Here is a 24,154-nt window from a genome sequence, read left to right as displayed (position 1 = left end):
GAATTCTATTTCTGAACAAACAGTTGTTCTGAATGATGAAATATCGATTTTATGTCATTGTTGTTAAAGTATTAATTCAAATAACAGAAGGTAGTCAGTAAACACACATCGGTTCAAAATAGTCGTTAAACAATCATTTCCGTTTGCTTTTCATTGTTGCTGAGAATCGATTTTCCCGAGCATGAAATCGATTGATCCAACCGTTACTTTCTTTTTAACATCGCTTGTGTATTTTCTTAGCGCTCTACTTAATAAGTGAGGCGCTCTTCGAAAACACTGCTATCAAATTTGCTTTCTTTTGCTTTTCTAACAAATCGACGTCATTGATTATGACAGTTAAACAAGTTAACGTAAACAAACAATTCAGTACTTTTTGCAATGTAACATTATTAATTAAAGCCTTCTGATTAAATACATGTAAAATTTTCTAAAAGTAACTTAACTAATCTTAACTTAACTAATCTTTAAACTGAATTTAGAATTTATCTTATCACATATTAAAAACATTATGAACTGGTAATATTATGTTAACAGGACTGTAATCATTGTTAAATCTTTACTAGTATTATAAAGAGGAAAGATTTTTATATGTATTGTAATAACTTAAAAACTTCTGGGCCGATTTCAAAAATACATTCACCGATAAATAGCTATGTTATTATTTTTGCCGCTAGTTTGTTCCTTTATCTTAAAACTAAGGAACAGCATATGTTTATATAAAATGACTGGTTTTAAGGTTATATTTAAACAATGTATGGTAAAACAATTGAGGTCATAAACAACTACAATAACTCATTGTTTTATAAGTCAGTCTCTATAACATTTATCTTAAACTTTATAGCAAAGTTCAGGACAGTTGTAAATTACGACTTTAGACTGCACCTAGCTTATTGCGAAACGCACTTCGGGCTTTAAAAATATCTAAATCACTTTCAAGATTTAGAACTAAGTTGTAAAGTTGTTTAATAACTTAAGAATACTACTTATGTGTAGACTAGCTGTTCCCGTGAGACTTCATCCGTATGATGTTATGAAAATTACTTTATTGTTCACATCTGTCAAATTATCAATTACAAATGTCAAAATGACATGACATGATGACAACATTACTTCCTTGATGTTGGCAGCAACTTATGGTCTCTTTCTCACTTTAGGGTTTTTATCCAAAATATTTACCCTCTAAGTTTAATGACGTTAAAATATATAGCCTAAAGCGTGACGCAACTGTAGGGCTTTTTATTAAGATAAGAAACATTCAAAAACATCCTATTATTGCTTAAATCTTAGGCAACAAAGAAGTGTGTGTTTACGCTTTATTATAATAGTATAGATATTACAACAAAACATTTTTTTGTAAAAAAAATGTTGTAAGATTAGTAAAAACAATTTTCTATGTCGCAATTTTCATGCCATTGCCATCTTTTTCCGTATGAAAATTTCTTTCCTTTAACAAATTTCTCGTCCTCGTCGTAAAGAATCATCTTTTCTGATAAGCATAAGACTAGTTTTAAATTCAATTCAAAACTATAAAGTAGACAAAAGAGGACATTCGCAAATAATAAAGTCTATATCTCATTATACTACGAGTACAATGGGACCACACAAGCATTAACAACGACAAAATGTTAATCTTGAATTGCACTGCACATTTCTTAAGGAAAGCAAATTCTTTTCAACTAAACTGACAATAATTGGAACTAATGAACACTTAACGCTGACAAGTTTTACGCATAGCAATCGAAACCCGCAATAAATTCGAAAGAATATCAGATACAGAATAAAAAGTATCGTAAAATGTGTAAACAGATCGGAATAGCGTTATAAATCTGAATATCTATAAATTACGATAATCTTCTCGTATTATTTGTTAAAGAAAAAATAATCTATACTAATATTATAAAGATAAAAGATTTGTATTTTTAGATTTTTGTATGTATTGAAATAACTCAAAAACTACTGGGCCGACATTAACAATTCTTTCGCCATTAAAAAGCTACGTTATCAGTGAGTAACATAGTTTACGGTTTTTTTATTATTTTGCTACTTTCACGAGGGTAAAATCGCGAGCAACAGCTTGTAATTTATAAAACACTTCGCAGTTTGTGTTTCTTGTTTGTGAGTTATATTAATAATGTAATTGTTAAGATATTACATATTTGATTGCTTGCATAGAATAGGCTCCATAACTAAAGAACTGATTTTAAAAATACTTTCTTAATTAGAAAGCTATATAATCACTAAAGCTAAAATAGGTTTAGCAAACAACCATTTTCACTATTTTCCTTTACGACAATTATGGTTGTTAGAGTTCTCATTGTAGCGCTATGCGGATCGAACTTGTCGACCTTCGACACACCTACTGAGCCGTCGGTCCCCGTCAGTCGCGCTGTCAAACAGGATGTATCCATCATGACATCTGTTCGTGTGTGACATTTACATGTTTCCTACACCTAAAGAATTTCGACCTATTATTCATACTAAGAATAGTATTAAAGTATAACCTTAATTTAATACGGTAAAAATTTATTTCAACTAGAAACACTTTTGTATTATTTTTTTCTATGAGTCAAAATCCCGGTATATATAGACATTCAAAATAACATATGAAAATGTGTATGAAAGCAGAGATTTTAGTCCACTGTGCCCTGCTCCTCCCGTCGTGTTTTCCCGCTAGTTTGATGTTATGTGACCGCGGCCTCAGATTAGTTTCAGCATTCAGCCCATAAAAATCGTATGCTTAAAAAAAACACGTTTAAAAGTCCCTACAACTAAATTTATTAAGCGTTTTAAAAGTTGCACCTTTTCAATAACACATACTAATAAAGGCGATTACAATATGTTAACAATTATTATCATAAATTTACTAAGATTAAAATGTTATTTATGTATCACTACATAGATATTAAAATGAGCTTAAAAGCTTACAGATGCGTTACTGCGTAGGCAAAGGTTACTTGATCAATTTAATAGCGAATTGATGCATATTTCGACATCGAACGTACTTGGAAGGAATCTCGCATAAAGGTAGACTGGTCAATGATATATTTTGAGGAAACATTAACATTTTACATGCATAAATTCCTGAATTAATTAAAAATAATACGTCACTTTATGGTATAAATAACTGTTTTATTTTTAATGTAGTAAAAAAGAGTGAAAACCTTGTTACCCTATTCAAGTAAACAGTAAAATCGTCCATCAGAGTTTTAAAAAAAATAATTGTTGGCTACTAGTAGCTTCTTAATATTATCAAAGGATACACTTTTAAGAAGACACAGAAGACAGGCGTGAAATGGAAGCAATGCCGTGTTTCGTCTGATGAGTGTGATGCCGGAGGCTTAATTTAAGTCCCTTACTCTTTACCATCCTTTTCTTATAAGGACAGGATGGGAAAAGGAAGTGGATTTGACGGTGGAGGAAATGCAGAAGAAGGGGAAATGTCCTCTTTATGTGCGTCTCCTCCTCCGTCGGATTAGGGTAGGCAACGCATCTGCAATTGCGGATGTCTATGGGCAGCGGTCGCTTCGCCAATTTAGCGTATTCAGGTGGCCTGTTGCTCGTTTGCCACCTTATGTTATAAAAAAAAGACACAATAAAATAATGCAGAATATGTATTTACCTATACTAGTATATTAAATCGTATCCTTAAATAACCATTTAAGTAGTAAGGTTAAATACAAAAACCAACAATTTCATCTGAGCTCTATATCAATACATTTTGCTCCGCTTTGTTATAATATCATAACGTAAAGGTCAAGCTGTCAGTTTTGTTAGAAAAGTTTAGTTATGGCCTGAAGCTATTGCCTAACCTACTAGTAGTTATTTGCTTATAAGCATTAGTAATAAATTGCGAACAAATGGAGATGAATTATACATTCTATTCTCTATGTTTTTAGGTTTAAAATTGCATTACAAGTTTACACTGCAGTTTTATTTCGTCGTAAATAAATTGATACTTAAATTTTACTCATCTCTAATTGGTAATGTTTTAATATCGCAGTATTATTTGAATTTGGAATAGTATGTCAAGGTCAAAGTTTATTTTTATTTATAAAATCAGTAGTAGATAGACAAATATCTAGTTAAGAAAACAATTACGTATGTTGTAAGTGATTATTCTCATAATTTCAATTATGAATAAAAACAAAAAACGATCAATGCTGCCAGTATTTTATTTTAGGTCTTAAAAAAAGATCCATCAATCGGTATTCTCATGTGGTTCAAATTTAGAATCGTGATTATATGGAACAATACTCTGACCATTTAGAGAACGAGGTCATAAGATATCGATATCAGAAATCGATATCAAGTATCGATATATGTATTTTGAAAGTTTAGAACAATGAACGTAATGATTGATCAACTAATATAGGTTAATCGACTATTTCACCTCGTGATTGTTCGTAATGGTTTTGTTGTACAATTACACTTTTAATTACAAAATAAGTAGTTGCATAACGGTTTGCGGAAGTACGTTTTATATTATTTTTATTTATAAATATCAACGTTAATCAAAACAACTTAAAAAAGTATCAAAGATCGAAAAATGTAAATGTCATGGAAAATTTATTTGAACTCAAAATAAAATGAAAAGAAACCTTGATATCTTATGTACTAAGTTTAGAAAAACGATACAACTTATGAAGTATTTTTATTTTTCAATATCACTTCTTTATTTTGGGTTAAACACGGAGTAATATAATTTCGTTGGATTACTTAAGCTTGCTATACACCTTCAGTTTTAACTAAACTATCGAACTGTTCAGAATGAAAGTGTGTAGGGGGCTTAATCTAGCCGCCATTGAATCTTTAATCAACGTGTAAGTGATGTCTATATTGTAAAACATCATCGTAGCAGCGCCCTCTACATAGCAGATTGAAGATTACATTGTCCGGTACCTCACTTTCACTCGATGTCACATTTTCTCAGTCTGTTAGCGTATAGGTTTATCTGCTTGGATAGTTTGATTTAGATGAATGCCATTATTATGAATACATTGTCATTTTTTTATCTACTAGCTGTTGCTCGCGACTATGTCCGCGTGATATTAGAGACTAAAAAAAAACAGCCTCTGTTACTCGCAGATAAATTACGTTTCTATCGGTGATTTTTTTTTAAATTCGGCCCAGTAATTTTTGAGTTATTTCAATAAATACAAAAATTTCCTTTTTATTATATTAGTACAGATTTTTTAAATGAGATAATTTCTTTATCATTACAGTTTATTATTACAAAATAAAATTTTGAATTAGATACAATATGAAAAACAGGTTAATAAAAAAAGTATCAGTACATTACCGGAACAACTTGAAGGTAAGGACAAATAATTTCATAGGGTTTTTAAATCTATAAAACTGATATGTTAAATGTCATTCAGTAAGTTAATTTTGAATTCATAACGCAATCGCACAATTTGCTTTGAATTTACATTTAGTTTTATTAGTTATATTTTCAGAGTGTATGAATGAACACACTGAAGTAGTAGCCATTAATGGCACGAATTAATTTAATTTATTTGTAAAATCAATTATTTTTTTTATAACATTGGTTTTATTTTTTTACATTATGCATTAGACAATTAAAAAAAAACAAAATCCAACGTTACGATTAGCTTTTTATTTTTAATAGCCTTAACAGCTTTTTATTGTTACCTAAATTCTTCTTAAGATTTAGATTTATTACAAAATATTTATTTTGTGTTTTCACTTTAGTGTGTATGTAGACCTTTATTAAGGCACGTCTAAGCCGGCACGCGCGGCCGTGGGACGAATCAATTCCCGTCATCGCTGTAAACACGACAGGAGCAACTTAACCCGACTAGACTGGCCAGCGATCAGATAGCTGATATTTGCATGTTGACATTAGAACTAGAGAACTGCTCCAGTTAAACTTGTATCATTTACTACTAAGAGGTCTAATGGTATATGATACGCCCACACACGTAATACGGATGCGGTTGATGTGAATGACAAGAAAAAATGAATAACTGCCTTGTTACGGCTTAAAAATTTGCCTAAAAATTTGTTAAAATAGTTAAAAAGGGAGAAACGATTTCCATCCTAAGGGAATGATTAAGTAAATATTAATAATTTTAGTGTTTTTAAATATTACATTTGTTTAATATAGTTATTGGTTAATGTGTCATGCTATTGCAACATAAAAAATTATCAATTTCATAACATCTGCAACAAATTCGTTGACGCCGGGCAATGAGAAGTATTGCAAAAGCCTACCTCAATGTCGGCCCACTTTCGAACCGACTCCCCTGCTATAATCGTGTCGTATCAAACAATTATATCATGCCACGTTACGGCGCATTTCATATTTATCTTGATATGACTTTTATTTCAAAGTAAATTCACTTAAATATACAACGTGCCGGAAATAAAAATGGTATCATTTCTATTAAGATTAAAAAAGTATAAAAAAAGTTAATGTTCCTTAATTAAAACTTTTGTAAATAGTACGAGTAGTACTTTAAAAAAAAAATGGCAACACCATACCCATTCAACTACATATAAGTTATTACAAAGAAATTGGATTTTATTAAGATTTATTAACAAAAACTTGAAGTAAACATAATTCATAAGCCTATAATAATTATCTATTTCATTACTGGCATGTATTAAACACATTTAAATTACCTTATCAAGATAATTCTAAATTAACGACATATACCACCACGCTTTAGTTCCACAAAAAGCAAGGCTAGCGGGACCATTGTGTGCTGAACTCGCGGGTTCCGCACAACACTAACAAAGCACGTAGATATCGATAAGAAGACAATAAACAATAACATTCAGATATTGTTGCGAAACTCAATACCTATGCGACCGCGCCAACCGAATTGTTTGCACTTCGACTGCTAGAATGTAGGAAATGTCCTTAAAAAAATCTTTTTTAATTTAATCGTGAGACAATCTTGTATCTAAAACTTCCCGTAATTAAGGAAAAGTAACTTAAATGACTCCTTATTCAGCAAAACCTGTAAATTCAACGAAATAGATTACAGGCAATAACTGTAAGTAAGTATTATGACAGCTCTCCAGTACAAATAAAAACTACCCAACATAGGTTAAAAAATAAATACGTACGAATACTAAATGTAAAGGTTTTAAAATGTTGTACATTCCGCATTATTACGTCACAAGACAGGCGTTAAGTCGATGGTCATAAATTGTATGCATGTCATTGAGTGCCTCTCTGAGATCAAATTATCGTGTGCGCTAGAAAATGATATCAGAGACATCTGTTGTCGCCAGGTGGCCAACATTACTTGTTGTTGTTGTGGTGGTCACTGGCTGATTGAAATGGTCATTTAATGAAATGTAAAATTCAAAAAAATGCATATATTCCGACCGCCGTATTAAATAACAGATAAAATGAAATTCTATATCTTATCATGAAATTTATTTAGAAAAACTATAGAATTAAACGAAAAAGAATTTCAATTAACAAATTGCAAATTCAGTAGCGGCTACTTAGTAACTTCTAATTCAAATAAAAGGGCCATTTCCCTATCAGACATCCGTGAACCAGTCCTAATTATTACCCCAGGGAATGTTCGATCTTTATTGTTCCCTGTTAGACTCCGCGTACATTAGATCGAGACTAATTAAATGAGCCTGCGGGAGCTCTGACTTTCATTAAAATGCCGATTTTCGTGTGTGTGCATCTGATAGCGCACGAACGTCCACGTCCGACACTTCCTACTTACTGCTCGCATAAAACAAATTGAATTTAGATCATCCTATTAATACTAAAACAATAAATAGATTTTAAATAAGGCTTTATTCACATTTACTAAAATGTCTATTATTTTAAGTTTTAAGGTAACTTCTTAAGTAAACTGTGAAGTATGAATAAATCTTTTTTTATTTCTAGTTAACAGTTAAGATTTATAGTGGTAGTTTATTTGCATTAGCGTATTAGTTTTACAGTCTTATTGATTATTAATTTACTATTAAAATAAATTATTGAAAAAATACAATACCATTTAAACACACTAACATCATTCTATTTAAACACCCTGTATAGAATTAGAAGACCTACTTCGGGTTGCTCCGCCAACGCAGTAAGTAAGTGTAGAATTCCATGTGATAATTTTGTTTCTCCTGCAAATGCTTACTTTCTTAACTTACATTAAATAAATCACCATTAGCATATACAGGCGCTCGATGATCTATACAGCTAGACTTCCGTGTCATTACTCGCAACTAAGATATCCCGGGTTGATCACATCGCCAACAAACGCCTCTTTGTCTTTAATTTATTTCCTCTAGAGTATAATTATATCAAATACGACCATGTTGTATTGGAAGTTAGATTTATCATTGCAGTTTATATTTTATTAAATGAACGTGGGTGGTCTATTCTAAGTTTTAGAGGCTACTAAATAAATAAAAATTACTTTTACTTCAGATTGATAATGTGTCAATATGTTTCGATAAAAAATTTATACCTTAAATGCATGATGTTGCATTTATACATCAGTCTTTTCTTCTATACGCAATAGACTATTTTGAAAAAAAAAAATCTTTGTTTTTCCTTAATCTATGTTCAATTCACTACCCCTTTTAATTTATGGTATTTAAAAGGAAAAAATCGTGCATTTAAGGGTGCATTAAATGTATTAAGTGCATTAAACCTACCATAAATGGATTTCTCATCCTTGTGATAGGTACACAGAATTGAGGAAAACGCATTGGTTTCCTAAAAAAATATTTACATATAAGGGAATTGTAAGCAAATGTAAAAAATTGAAAAAATTGATTTGATACCCTTAATATACATGAGATAAAATTTTCAATAGTTAGAAATAATATAAAATCTTGCATCGAATCAAGAAAATATGTATGTTTAGTTTGTATATAAATTCCTTGTATATCTCTGTACTTAAATAGTTGAAATTCTGGTATAACATATTTCGAAGTAATAGTATTTTTAATTTCTAAGTTGTATCATAGAGCAAGTTTCGACAGAAGTGCTAATCGAATCACTTATCGACATTTTTGTACGCACGATTGCCTAACACTGTACAGCTGAGGCACTTTCACTATCATACGAACTCGTGTAGATCTGATAAAGTTATTAACATTAAAAAACCGGTGAAACTGTGAAACTTCGGTAATGGCCGACTTAGCGACCTTGTTTCTGGCACGCTTCGCTACACCCGCGTCTTTTGTTAACAACGTTTATTAAATATCTTTATAACAAAAATTAAAAATAAAAATTGCAACTTTTATATGAAATGAGTTATGTAATATTTTATTTTTGTAACACATTTGTTAACGTGTTGTTGTACACTTTTATATATTTGAACGTTTACTAAGATGTTGATTAGCGTTTAGATCTTTTAACTTTATGTAAAGTTAACCGGAATGTTTCTTTAGGCAACTAAGGGCCTGTCCCACCACTGGCTGATAGAGACTCAGATAGGTTAAAAATGACGTCACTGTCAGATAAGTTCGATTGTTATCAGACAAATTACTATCTGGCGGGACAGGCCCTTAAAATTGTAGTTTAATGCACCTGCTTTTATAATTGTATTTCCATAAACTATTACGTGCAAAATCTAAGTTTTAAAAAAATACTGCAATGTAAGTTTTGTACATGTTTTGACATCTATTTCAGATTTATTAGTTTGTTAAAATATTTATTACAGACATACTTTTGCAGTAATAACTTCAAAGACTTCGTAATCAATAACTGTTCAGCATTGGCACGTAGAATGTAAAGCGGCCACGTGCGGATAATTTTTCAATTCCATAACGTTAAAAATGCGATAAGTGTTTTCGTTGAAGGGAATTTTACATATCGGCTGTATTTTTGTTCGAATCATGTCGAGACAAAAGTTACTGTAGAAATTTATGCACACATTTCACTAGTGAAAACAAATTACTATTGAAATATAAACTATTAGGTAGAGAAATATGACTGACCTCATGCCGTCAAAACCGTCGTCAGATCCATTGATAGTGAGTACCGGCGCACGCGCATACGCTTTCGCCACGCGTCGATTCTTCTCAAACACTATCACCTTCGCCCAGATTTCGTCGTCGATCTGTGTCCATTTGTCCAATACTTCTTGTATGTGTTCCTGTAAAAAAAAAAAATCTATTAGTATTAGGAATATTTGGTACATGTATACAAGTATTATAAAGAGGACAGATTTGTATGTATTGTAAAACCACTGGGCCGATTTGAAAAATTATTTCAATATTAAAAACCTACGTTATCGCTGAGTAACATGCTATTTTTTTTAATTGTACGTAAACGAACTCGCAAGCAACAGCTAGTACCGTAATAAAACGTGGAAATCTCAAGTAACTTAATCATCAATATTTTAGAAATAAATTTTCGTATACACTTAATCGCTTTTGCAAATAGCGACCGGTTTTAAATTTAGTGAAGATAAATTAAAGAGGAATAAGGATTGCATTCTGTGGAAGGGATTGGGGAAGGCCTATGCCCAGCAGTGGGCAAAGAAAGGCTGATGATGATGATGAAATTAAAGAGGAGTAAAAGTAAGGTTGAACCAAGTTCAAGTTTAAACCACAACATTTTAAACTATTCTTTTGTATGTCCACTACCGTTTTTCGTGTAACATTTCTTTGAAATGTCTCATTTAGATCCCGTTACACAAAGAGATAACAGTCTTGTGCTAAGGTGTCGAAGACATTGTTTAAAGTTATTGTTACCGTTGGTTTACACTGTCGACATACGTTTACATCAACATGCTATCTCTTTCATTCCCTTTGATGAGATAAAGACAGGCATGTTCAGATGTTTTTGTAGTAAAAACTGATGGTTGAAATAATGTAAGTTTGTAACATGTCCAGTTAGTTACGGTTCATACTTTGTCTTTATTTAACTTGCGACACTTTAAACATTGACCTTGTGTTATGGTGTGGTTCTTTTGTAAGCTGAGATTGCTAATGTCTCAGATATTAATCCAGATTTGGCAACGTTGTAATGACATCGCTCAGTGTGGCCGCAACTTTGTTCCGCTCTAGATATTTGTTTCTTACTTGGAGCATATGAGTTTGTTTAATTGCTTGTTTTAAACTTAAAGTGGCATTTTTATGCTTGTTAAATAAGATTTACGTAATCTCAGATAAATTCTAAAATATATTAAAACGGGTCATTTTTTATAATAGAAAATTAATTTCCGAAAATTAACTTTGACTAAAGTGAAATATATGTTTAATTTGGTTTAATGTTAGAGTTATTGTCATAATAATAATTCTTTTAAAAGATGACCTCGTGCAATTAAAATTGTTTATATTATTTAGGGCCTGTCCCATAAAATTGTAAATTATCTGATAACAATACAACGTGTAAAATATGTGCTGGAAATATCGGATTTTGTCAAAGACGTCATTTTTAAGCTATCTGAGCCTCTATCAGCCAGCGGTGGGACAGGCCCTGAATATACAACTTCTGTCGATTCGATTTTCATAAATCGATACTTGAACAAACAATTACTTTATTACGGGACATCGACCAACATACATAAATTATTTACGTATAGAACATCTACAATGTTAGTGACCTCTACATTGAAGTGAGAATTTCTCTAATACACAATGGAAAATTTGCTCTATGAAGGAGCAATTAAGGTTTAAAATGCAAAATTCTGTCATAGTCGCATCAATCATCGTGGTCACCGTCCCGTGTATACCGAACTTTGTTTTTACTCGTACACTAGCAATTTTCCCGCGGATATCTAGCTCTAAATAAACCGTTGTTTTATACAAAAACTTTGAAAATAATTTCGTAGACTTCTTCTTACACTAGGGCTGTGAAAAATGAATTAATAATAACATAACTGTAATTGTGTTATATCGTTTTTAATTTGATAAAATTCCTAGTACATGCAAAAGTATATATAAAAATTAATGGAAGAATTTACGATTATTTCATTTTTCCATACTTTTACTAAACCACCTGAATTTAGATTATTAGAAAATGGAAGTAAACTGAGTCTTGTTTATTGCTTAGGATCTATTAGCCATTAAGTAGATATTAAAACTAAGCTTAAGAAGAAATGAGTACAGAACCTTGTGATAGAAAGAAGGAAATAAACTGAATATTTTATAATTTTAGTTTTGCAGACATTGTTATTCAGTTAGTTGTTTTGTACAGCCCTGACACAATGAAAACACGTTGGCGTGTTTGGTTGTGTTATTACATAACAGCCAATTGGGATTGTTAGCGTGTTTTTGTTTCTTTCCGGCTCCGTGATAATGATAGCGAATCTCACTTTCAATAATGTTCCGCTACACCACGGATTCTCCGTTGAAAGTAAAACTTATGCTGCATAACTTTGTAACTTGTTCTTACTACGAGGTATATTTGCTATCGAAACTACTTGCGAATTTTTATGCGAGATTAAAAAAATACTAGTTAGTCTAGGCGATAATACAGTAGTATTCTCTATCTCTGTTCCAAATTCCATCCATCCATCCCGAAATTTCAAAATGGTCTTAAGAATTTACAGTTTATATACTAGAGCGGGTCATAAAGTCAATTGCCTCTAAAATAAACTGTTATTACCTCAAATCTTAAGCAGAAATGAGATTATTCTCAGAAAATGAGTAATGTTTCGGAGACTGGCTAGAGTTGCTAGATGTACATACAAAAATTTTGACGTTAGAAAATTATTTTAGTGCCTTACTGGGTTGTTAGTACCAGGCAAAAATATTATTAATGAAAATTAGGCAATTAAATTTGTAACTTAAGCCTCTATTTATTTACACATTTCCCTCAAAAATTTATAATTGCGTTTTATCAAATTCAAATATTCGAATTGCACTAAACGATACAAAAATAATAATTCAAATTCTGTGAATCCACTAACTGTAACAAATTGGCACGAATATCGTTTTATCAAAACTATGAATACATTTTGATTGAAATGCATTGACATGACATTATTTGACATCTATGGGATCAATAGCTTATCAGTGATGGAACATTTTCGCTAATGTACAATTCACAAGCAACCTTTGCTACATAATGCTATATTGTTGATCGGAATGTTATGTGCTATTTACGTTGAATAGTGCTCGTTAGGTTTTGTAATTCGTAAGACGGTCACTCATGCTTAATCATTGAACTGATTTATGGTCAACGCTTTAAAGTACTACATATTGTATAAGGGAATTAGGCCCTTTAGCATCCTGTTTTTTATTTTACCTTGTAGATTATTTCCTTGTAATAGTTTTTATCTACATATATGTCGTTTATTATATTGTCAAAGATCCTTAACAACATAGTTATTAAAAAGTTTAATTGAATAAAATGTTAGATATTTTAATGTGGTATTTGTATTTAATTTAATTGAAATAAAACATAAGAAACGTCAGAAAAAAAATAGACAAATGTTAAGAAATATCGCTATAGAAATATTAGTAAAAATGTATGTTCTAAAATGTCACATTAAGCAAGCATTTTATTTTTCTACAGGCTTTGTCAATAAGTGGTATTGAGTGGTATGGGCATGTTATGAGAAGGGATGAATCGCATGTAACAAGAAGGACGTTAGTTATGTGGGGTACATCGGTAAAGGTAGACCTAGAAAGAGATGGATGGATTGCGTGAAAGGTGACATGATCAAGAAGGAAGTGATGAGTGCTTTGGAGGACGAAAATCCGGTGCGCCGACCCTACGGGAGTACGATAAGGCAGGGGAGATGATGATAGGCTTTGTCAATAAATTATTATAAAAACAACAGAAGCTTGCAAGGCTGACCACACCTAGATGCGAACTTGTAAGTACTTCTTTATAAGTTATTTATGTTTAAATCTTTGCCCGTTGCATTGAAATAATACTAATGTGATATTAATGTGCCTTCGCAACATTAATGTGGTTAAAAATAAACTGATTTGTGATAATTTTAAATTGGAATATATTGTACAGAGGTATGAATATGCTGACTTTTATATCTACAATGATGTGTTTTTGTTGGAAATGGTATTGAGTTAACTGACTTAAATTTTAGACAATTGGAGTTTTCTAATTCTAAATAGTCAGAAACCTGCAGAAAAATACATTTGTAGGAATTTAATTACTAAAACAAATATATTCGTGTTCAAATTCAACAAATGTTTGTAATAAATATTTCATAATATATAAATTCTTATATTATTCTGTTGCAATTAAAACTGGAATTCAATTGGCCTTAAAATAAACAGCCGACAAGATTTCTTAACACGTGGAAATTCTTTAAAAATAATATTAATCTTGTTATCGTAATCAGATCAAAGTTACATAAAATAAATGAAATATCACTTTTTTCTTGCTAGAAAATATCTTTTAAACTTAAATAGGGTATATTAATATCATTTTACCCCTAAATTAATTAATCACTCGTTAGCAAATGTAACCGCTAAGAAAAAGACTTCTACGGGTGCTGCGAAAATATTGTAATGATAACTTAAAAATACAACAATTTGTTTTTTAACATTGTTAAATCATAGATAAACAGACGTGAAACAGTTGTGTAAATAGTTTTGTGCCTAATGTACAGTACATTCTGGCATATTTTTAATGTAATATTTGAAATATTAAATAGAGTTTGATGTTTCATGTAATTTAAGTCATGATAATATATGTAAGTGAATAATAAATCATACTAATATTATAAATGCGAAAGTTTAGATGGATGGATGGATAAATGGATGTTTGTTAGAGTTTGTGGCCTAAACGCCTGAACGGATTTCGATGAAATTTGGTATAGATGTAGAAGATAGCCTAGAAGAACGCATTTTTTTTAATACCGCACGGACGGAGTCGCAAGCGAAAACTAGTAATAATATAAAGACTGTGGTTCAAACATCTAAACTCTAAAATGCTTAAAACTTATTCACAGAACAAGGATATTAAAACCTTTTCGGTAAAGCAGACATTGATGTCCTCAAAAAACCAGTTTTCACAATTATTTTTATTTTGTTTCCTCGAATTTAAAAATTTTATTACAATTGTGACACTCCAGAGTTGTAAATTATTGAAGAGAAGGGTGCGTCGTTTTTATAATTAAAATATTTCTGTTTTAAGTATGGTACTTAATATTGAAAACGCAAAACATCTTTCAATATAGATAGAAAAAAACTTTTTCTTTACTAAAAGTTTAGTTATAAATCCATAATATTTAGGCATTACGTAAGTATGTTTTTGTACATTTAGATGGATGGATGTTTGGTAGAGTTTGTAGCTTAAACGGCTGAACAGATCTCGATGAAATTTGGTATAGATGTAGAGGATAGTCTAGAAGAACACATAGGCGATTCAATTTTCACGCGGAGTCGCGGGCGAAAGCTAGTTTAATAATATTTGAGATATTTAAATTTTAAAGGAAAGTATAAACTATCAAGTATATTACTATACAATGATTCCGCATTCTTAGTATTAGTAATTTAATTAAGCTAATTTCAATCTTAAACAAAAACTATTAGAGTTCTTTTTTTAATTCAGAATCATTCAAAGTTGCTCCACATAAGCAAATAGCAGTATGACCTTGCGTGTCCGAGTTTCCGGCGACCATTCTCGCGACTGGACCTAACATTAACTGAATATAAGCCGAGTATAACAAATACAAAGAAAATTTTATAAATTTAATCTAGCTTAAATGATGTAAGATATGGACAAAAGGCAACCTGATATTTTATACCGAATAGTTGGTTATGACATTTCGGTTTAGTACTAAAATTATCTTTTTATGAAAAAAAAAATGCAATTTTTGTGTTAAAATAATTTAAAGTCTTAAGTTTTAAATAAATAAAACGATTATAGAATTTTGGAAAATCGAGCTAACGCGTTCGATTATCCCCATACATATAGTGTTGTAAAAACATATTTCGCGAATGAGGTATTTGCATGGATAATAACAAAAATCCTATGAAATATTAAATATTAAAATTCATCATCATCATCATCATCATCATCTCACTATATGTCCACACCGAGGGGCTCGGAGCCTACCCTAAAGTTAAGGTGACTAGGCCATAGTCAACCACGCTGGCCAAGTGCGGGTTGGTTGACTTCACACATATCTTTGAATTTCTTCGCCGATATGTGCAGGTTGCATCACGATGTTTTCCTTCACCGTAAGAACGTCGGGTAAATTATGTACATATGAAAATTCAAAAAATCGAAAATCACATTGGTACATGGCGGCGGGATTCGAACCCAAGACCTGTAGATTACAAGTCAAGTGCTTATACCACTGAGCCACCGACGCTCAACTCATAAATAAAGACACAATAATTTTGAAAATTGTTGTGTCTTTATTTATGTCCGGAAGGTCTTGTTGGTAATCTCTGAAACAGCTGGGCCCATTTTGATTGTACGTTGGCGAAAGTAACATATATATACGGAAATATTATGGGTTTTTTTGCTCTGACCAGATCACGTGCGACCGTTAGTTATATTATGAAACTAGTTTTCACCCGCTAGTCCGTCCACGTGGAATTAAGAATACAAAAGTGTGTGTTCTTCCAGACTATCCTCCGCATCTTTTCCGAAATTCATTGAAATCCTGTCAGCCGTTTAGGCTACAAACTCTAACAATCATCCATCCATCGGTCTAAGCTTTCGCATTTGTAATATTAGTATGATTTTAAAATGTCTAAACTAATGATGTGATGTGTTTCGATCAAATGTCTGATTTAATCCTCTCTTGGATTCAAAATGCCATAAACAATAAAGCCTCCCGCGAGCTTATCGATCCGTTGAATCCCGTATCGATATTAACTTCGACAATTCAGAAGAAACCATTGGAGCATATGTTTGTTTAAAATTTTGTGAGTTGAATTTTTTATTTTTTAGGTCCGGATTTTAGTAACGTCAAAACTGAATAATAACCAGAACGTCTCAACATACCACAAATTCAAGAACAAGTTGCTTCATAACATGTACATAAAATGCATTAAAACAACACGAAATATAATTTATTGTATAAGCAAAACAATTCCAGGAATTTATTTCTAGATTTTATTATTTAATAGAATATGCAAGTATTTTTCATAATTTCTTCAAATAAAAAAAAGTATCTATCTAATAAAAGTTGTCTACTAATGGTTTTAAACAGAAATAAACAAATATGCATGCTAACTTTGTTAAACTTGATTTCACTGATGTTTCGATGAACTTTGATAAATTCATTCAATCAATATAAAAACATTGAACACGTTTGTTTGACTTTTTATGGATTCAAGGAAATTTACCGTAAATTATTATTATGCAAGAATTTTTAAATGTACTAAAATGTCAATTGATTTATTCATCATTGAACGTAATTGAAGTGGCTACATTCCAGTTAATTCTAATAAATTATTCATTTCGTTGATAGTACAAGTGTTTTGTACGGAGAGCAAATTAATATGACAATTTTAACAAATAGATCAAGTCATTAACAAATTTGAATTTTATGTCAAAAAATGTATTTAACATTTACAATTAAAGTTTAATTAAAACGTTAATTAAATACGTTTTTTGTTCAATTAGTCAGCTTAATGTATCTCAGAGCAGTTATCTATACCAATATAATGTTCGTAAGATACGGGTTTCTTACCAGGTTGTGTGTGACGTAGTGTGAAAAAAATATTTTTTTTTTTCACACTACCGCATCACTTCAGTCAGCCCGTGAACATGGCGCATGCAACTGTGCCGAAATATCGGGAGCTAAAACAATTCAATCGTGGTAAGAAACCCGCATCTTACGAACATTATATTTGTAAAAACCACGACAGTTTAAAGTTATATATCTATACCAATGTTATAAAGAGGAAAGATTTGAATTATTGGAGTATTGTATGTATTGAAATAACTCAAAAATTACTGGACCGAATGCAAAAATTCTTACAGCATTAAAAAGCTATGTTATCGCTGAGTAACAGCTATTTTTTATTTCATGCGGGCGAAGTCGCAAGCAACAACTAGTTATTATTAAAAAGATACAAAAAAGTTTAAAGATTCTTTACATAAGATTGGTTTTGTTATCTTTTATGCTAACTATACTAAAGTTCTTGTCTGATCTCAAGTAGAGCGACCTTCTAACCTTGGTCATCCCTTGTCGACCTTTTAAGTTGAGATGCCAAGTGAACGGACACATAGTTTATGCTTCGATTGGTATTTAGCTACGGCTCATCTTACAACTACATCCATACAAACTGACATACATAAAAACTGTACAGATAGCAGATAAATAAGATTCCTAATAAAGATATGACGATAATTCAGAAAGGTTAAAGGTATTTTAAGTATCTGTTATTTACATAATAAATTATTTTGTTTTAAAATTATTTTTTTTTCTTATAAAAGACTAGTTGTTTCTCGCGACTACGCCTAAGTGAAATTTAAAAAAATATTTCACCCAATGATAACGTAGCTTTTAACGGTGAAAGAATTTTATAATCGGCACAGTAGTTTTTGAGTTTTTTCAAATAATACAAAAATACAAATCTTTTCTCTTTATAATATTAGTATAGTTTTAAAATTGTAGTTCATAACTATAAAAAATCTGCATTAAGACTTATTTAATATTTCCCGACTGTTCTATTGGAATTTAATTAGATAATGGTTTTGGAGATTAAAACTAAAAAAGATATAACAGACCCACCCATTTTTAAATGAGATGCACGCGTCAAGGTCATAGAATCAATTATTTTGAACTCTGTTTATTTGTGTTTCGTATCGATTGGCAAATATTTTTAAATTTTAATTTCCTTTTGTTTCTATATAGACCTTATTTTATTGTATTACACTAAGATATAAATCTGTTTAAAAAAACATGGCTTCCTTATTTTATCTGTAACCCATTTTTTAATTTTCAACAACAATATTTGAATTTAAAAAACAACACGTTAACTGTAGATAAGTAACGGTCTTTGTTAAGATGAGTTTAAAACCCTAATCAAAAACTTATCAGTTGAATATCAATACGTCAATTGTCTACACCTTATAGGTCGGCGTGACCTTTACCAATTACGTAGTCTCGACGAATCTTTTATGAACTTGTTTTACCAGTCGTCCTACCTGGTTGCCGTTTTTAATTTTGTGGCTTCCTTTTTCATCAATAAAAATATTACATTAATAAATACAAACATAGTAATAATTCAATGTACTTGCGAAAATATACAGTGCGAATGAAAATAAATCCCTGGGTCTAGTAAATTTTCTTCGACTAAAATTCCTATCTTTACAAATTAAAATTGACATGAAAATACCAAGTTATTCTGAATGCTGTTGCACATTATTTTCTATCTATACTATTATAATAAAGCGTAAACACACACTTCTTTGTTGCCTAAGATGTCAGCAATATCAAGATATTTTTGAATTACACTTTTTTTAATAAAAAGTCCTACACTTGCGTCACGCTTTAGGCTGTATATTTTAACGCCATTAAATTAAACGGGGTAAGTGTTTTGGATAAAAACCCTAATTTGGGAAAGAGACCATAAGTTGCTGCCAACATCAAGAAAGCAAGGCTGTTATCATGTCATGTCATATCGACATTTGTAATTGATAATTTGACAGATGTAAACAATGAAATAAAATTTTCATAATTTCATGCGGATGAAGTCGCACGGGAACAGCTAGTTGAAAACACTTGCATTTAAAGGTATTTTGTACCCTATCGATTATACTTGTAATACAACTTAAGTTAATCGAACAAAGCATTTAGCTAAAGCTTGCAAAGGAATGTGGTCGGACCTAAATCCTTTTACCAGCGTCAGCTCGATTCTAATAAGTCGCACTGACCTTTGACAATATAAGTCACGAGCAGCAAGCATCGGAGAGCGATTTATAATTGAGATGGTTGCTAAGTTAAAAATCGTTGCATTAAACAAAATATGTTGATATAGGGGATTTTTTTTGGGTCATTTTAAATTATTCTTGTCCACTTAAATTTCACTTTGTTACAGGAGTTATCAATACTAATATTGTAACGAGGAAAGATTTGTATTTTTACATGTTTTATAATAACTCAAAAACTACTTGGCCGATTTCAAAAATTCCTAAACTATAAAAAAGCTAAGTTATCAGTAAGTAACAGTAATATTTTTTTAAGTTTCAAGTAAATACTCTTTGTTTTGCTTATATACAAGGAGATTTCGGTTTTAAAATCAGTTTATAGTCAACATTTTAAGGTAATAAATGCTATGAAATACATAAAATTAGTCATAGAATTTTTATTCTAATAAACTATGGAACATCACGTGTTGAAAAAAATCATGTAACCAATTGTCTAAGTGACCGATTTATGTTTGTGAACAGGTGTACTTGTCAACTCTCCATTTCGAAATGTACAACTTGCTTTACGACTTTGATTCTTAATGACCGGTGATAAAGTTTAGTTGGGATTTATTGCATGTAAATTAGTACCGACTTGAACAATGAAGACAAGTGTCACGCGTGTTCAGTTACATAAATGGATCAACCATTACAAGTCTACGGAAATAACAAATGGTATTTAAAATGTAACATACTTGTTAAATACTAACAACGAATTGTAAAATTTTAAATACTTTGTAGTATGTTTTTATGTAATTCGCTTTGAATCTTTAGTTAAATATTTGTTTTTTATTCTACTTATTATCTTCATTTATACATATGTAAATAAAAAAATGTTTTTTTTTTATTATTTTTGCTTTCACTGACATTAATGTAATTGGTTTAAAGGGCTAATAATCAAATAGCAGTGTAACGAAACTTTTAAGTTATTTTGTAGTCTTTTGGATCATATAAATGTCCAATTGTGTCTCTAATGGTCGGTTTCCCAGCTACATTTAACCATTCGTTGGTGTTTCTAATTCTATAACGTCATTAAATGAGATTCCGAACTATGTAATTTAAGTCTTAGTCTATTGAAACTCAGGTCAAACTATAACCAAATAGGTAGAGACTTCAGAAACCCAGCATAAATGTTTCGCCATATTTATGGTGATTATTCAATATTTCTTCGTTTCTACTCTTGTTTGTTGCTTGAGTTAACTGATGTTGATTGATATATATCAGGAAATGACGCTCCGTCGGCTTACGAAACCTTTCATTAATATATCATCCTATTCAATCTATTTCGGGCCGATCAAGTACTTACCGTTAACAGTCAAGCGTGAAATGTTGGATTTCGTATTTATTATAACAATTATTTATATGAATTTACATTTGAGTTTTATTGTATTTTAAGTGTATATAAATTTAATTGATACTTTTTACGCTCGTCGTTTTTCTAATCATAGTTCTAGTCTTTATTTCATTTTGCATTTAATTGTATTGCATTGTAATATTTTATTGTTATTAAATTAGGTATTAGATATAGTAATTTGATATCGTGATAGATATATATAAAAATTAATATTGCTGTAACTTTGAGCGTATTCCTCCCTTAAAGGCCGGCAGCGCAACTCCAGTTCCCTTGGCGTTGCGGATGTTCATGGGCGTCGGATCACTTGATGTCAAGCGATTCGCTGCTCGTTTGCCCGCTTTTTTTATATAAAAAAAAAACTTCAAAAAACAATAAAGAAATAAAGATACACCCGCTCCCAAAGTCCCTGACTAAAAATGTGTTAAGGGAACGAAAAAAAGAAAAAACTATTGCTTATCTATTTCGCTTTGCAAAATACTTGAAAAATGAATAACTACTATGGTAAATGTAAACATATAAATGCGTTAATGTTATTTAACGTTAGTATCTAATCTATTACGTATGCTTTTAACCAACTCAAAAACGTGAACAAAAGTTAAGAATAAGGCAAAATAACAAGCTTAGAATCTGTCACCTAATTAAGATAAACTGTGATTAAATCTATGCAGTTGAATAAGTCTCAGATTGATCCTTATTTACGAAAACATTCAGATATAATTACAATTTCATTCCATTGAACATAAATAATTTATTTGCATTGTGTAAAAACCCGGATGTTTTCACTTAATTGAGTTCAAGGCTGATTTAAAATATATCAGTCGTCTAACTCAAATTATATAACACGTATTGAAGTCCATAAAGCAATATATATTTAGTATTTTAAACAAGACCTAGTAACTGTTTTCCTTGGCACTCTATCACGATTCCGCCTATAGCTCAGAAAAAACGAGAATTTAAATGAAGCATAGACTCGACTATATTGCATTCTGTAACGGAATAAGCGTGAAGTAAAAAGAACCTAATATAAATAGTGTGAAGATTGATTTTTCGCTAATCATTTGCAAGGAATTGCAAAGCTGCAGGACCAGACAGGTGGGTAAAATAGAAAGTTGTTCGCTTCCTGATCGGCCGCTCGCCTCGCCGTCTCCAGGTCACTATGTACCCAGTTTAGATTTTGATGCAAGGACAATTATTAAAATATAATAATCTATTATTAATTAAACAATAATAATAATTAAAAGTGAATTTGACATTCACCGACACGGAAACGAATCTGTTCCCTACTACTTTTAATTTACTGTCTTCGTTTTTTTAATTTCTGTGTTTACATTTTACTTGGCTTTACTATCTTTATAAATTACTTACTTACTATTATTATAAATGTGAAAGTTTAGATGGATGCATGGATGGATGTTTGTTAGGGTTTGTAGCCTAAACAGCTTAACGGATCTGGATGAAATTTGGCATAGATCTATAGCATAGTCTGGAAGAACACATAGGCTACTTACTTTTGTTTTTTTTTAAGTTCCACGCGGACGGAGTCGCGGGCGAAAGATAGTTAATGCATAATGAATATCATTTGGCCTTAATAACTTTCGTCGCTCAACACAGATTATGTTTTACGTTTCTATCTTTTTAATTATATAAATATAGGATCATAATTATTAACTGACACTAAATCTATTGCTAAAGTGTATTTTCCCGTGTTAATTTAGTGAAAACAAAAAGTTGCATTGCGCAACTAGTTTGTACACGAACGTAATGCCGCGGTGGCATTGCAAGGGTTATGTAACATTAAGTAACATGAAGATGTGCCCAAAGGTGAAACAAGGGAATTATAGTCAATACATTGATACAGGATGTTTCAATTTCTCACACAAACACATTAACATTTTTTATTCATAAAATAATATAGGATAAAAAGAAGAGTTAAAAAACTGGTGACATTTTAAAAAACACTACTTTTAACTTTTACAGTATGTTTACGATACAGGATGAAAGGAAAAGTTGAAACTTTAAATCTACTTTCTCTTACGATACACTAAAAAGTGAAAACTGATAATATGAACGCAGCGAGTGGATAATGACTAAGTACGGATTATTTTGTATCACCCTGTATAACTAAATATGCTTTTAGTTCCTTGTTATATAAGGCTATGATAATTTGTTAGTCGTGATCGAAAGTCGAAATAGTATTAGATCCGGGATAGTTCAGCCAAGATGTGCTTATCTACGAAATATTGGCAACAGTTTTCTGATATACCTTTTATTGTACAACTAGCTCTTCCCGAGCGACTACATCCGCATAAAATTATGAAAATTTTATTGTTTACATGTGTCTAATTATAAATTGCAAGTGTCAAAATGAGACAACATGATGACAAACCATGGCAACCTTGTTTTCTTGATGTAGGCAGAAACTTATGGTTTCTTTCTCACATTAGGGTTTTTATCCAAAATATTTACCCCCTAAGTTTAATGGCGTGAGAATATATAGCTTAAAGCGTGACGTAACTGTAGGGCTTTTTATTAAAAAAAAGTATTTTTCAAAAATATGCTGTAATTGCTGACATCTTAGGCAACAAAGAAGTGTGTGTTTACGCTTTATTATAATAGTATAGATATGTACAACTAAAGTAAGTTGATAATAAATGCCTAAAAATAGCTGTTTTACGCACAACATAACTGAATATCACTTTAGAACGGTTTTCTGAAGGTCATCAAGTTATGTAAAGTGAAGTACATAATATATTGCATATGTAAATACGTAATTAAAATAAACGCACAGATGAAATTATCGGCAGGTTAATCATAATAACAGAGCATATAAAAATCAAATGTAAAAAAAACAATTCAATCAACAAACAAGCAATATGTACCTAACCATGACTTTACAAATGTAATTTAATAATAAAAAAACAAAACCGACTTCCAAACAAAATACACGAAAAACAAAACAAAATGCACTAAAATCAAAACAAAATACACCAAAAACAAAA

General features: G+C 30.9%; 1 protein-coding gene across 4 annotated transcripts in view; it reads right to left on the bottom strand.

The window, feature by feature from the left end:
• LOC106099288 overlaps nt 1-24,154 on the bottom strand; it is a 121,077-nt gene that overhangs the window by 25,106 nt on the left and 71,817 nt on the right. For all 4 annotated transcript variants that reach the window (XR_001225369.1, XM_013277789.1, XM_013277791.1 and 1 more), the window contains one exon: nt 9,943-10,100. Coding sequence is in view for 3 of the 4 variants with exons in the window: in XM_013277789.1 (XP_013133243.1) it covers nt 9,943-10,100 (158 nt within the window). In the remaining variant the exon portion in view is untranslated. The remainder of the gene's footprint in view (nt 1-9,942; nt 10,101-24,154) is intronic.

The sequence above is a fragment of the Papilio polytes genome, unplaced genomic scaffold (genome assembly GCF_000836215.1).
Source record: "Papilio polytes unplaced genomic scaffold, Ppol_1.0 DF824135.1, whole genome shotgun sequence".
Classification (NCBI taxonomy): domain Eukaryota; kingdom Metazoa; phylum Arthropoda; class Insecta; order Lepidoptera; family Papilionidae; genus Papilio; species Papilio polytes.
This window is presented reverse-complemented; position numbering and strand designations above follow the sequence as displayed.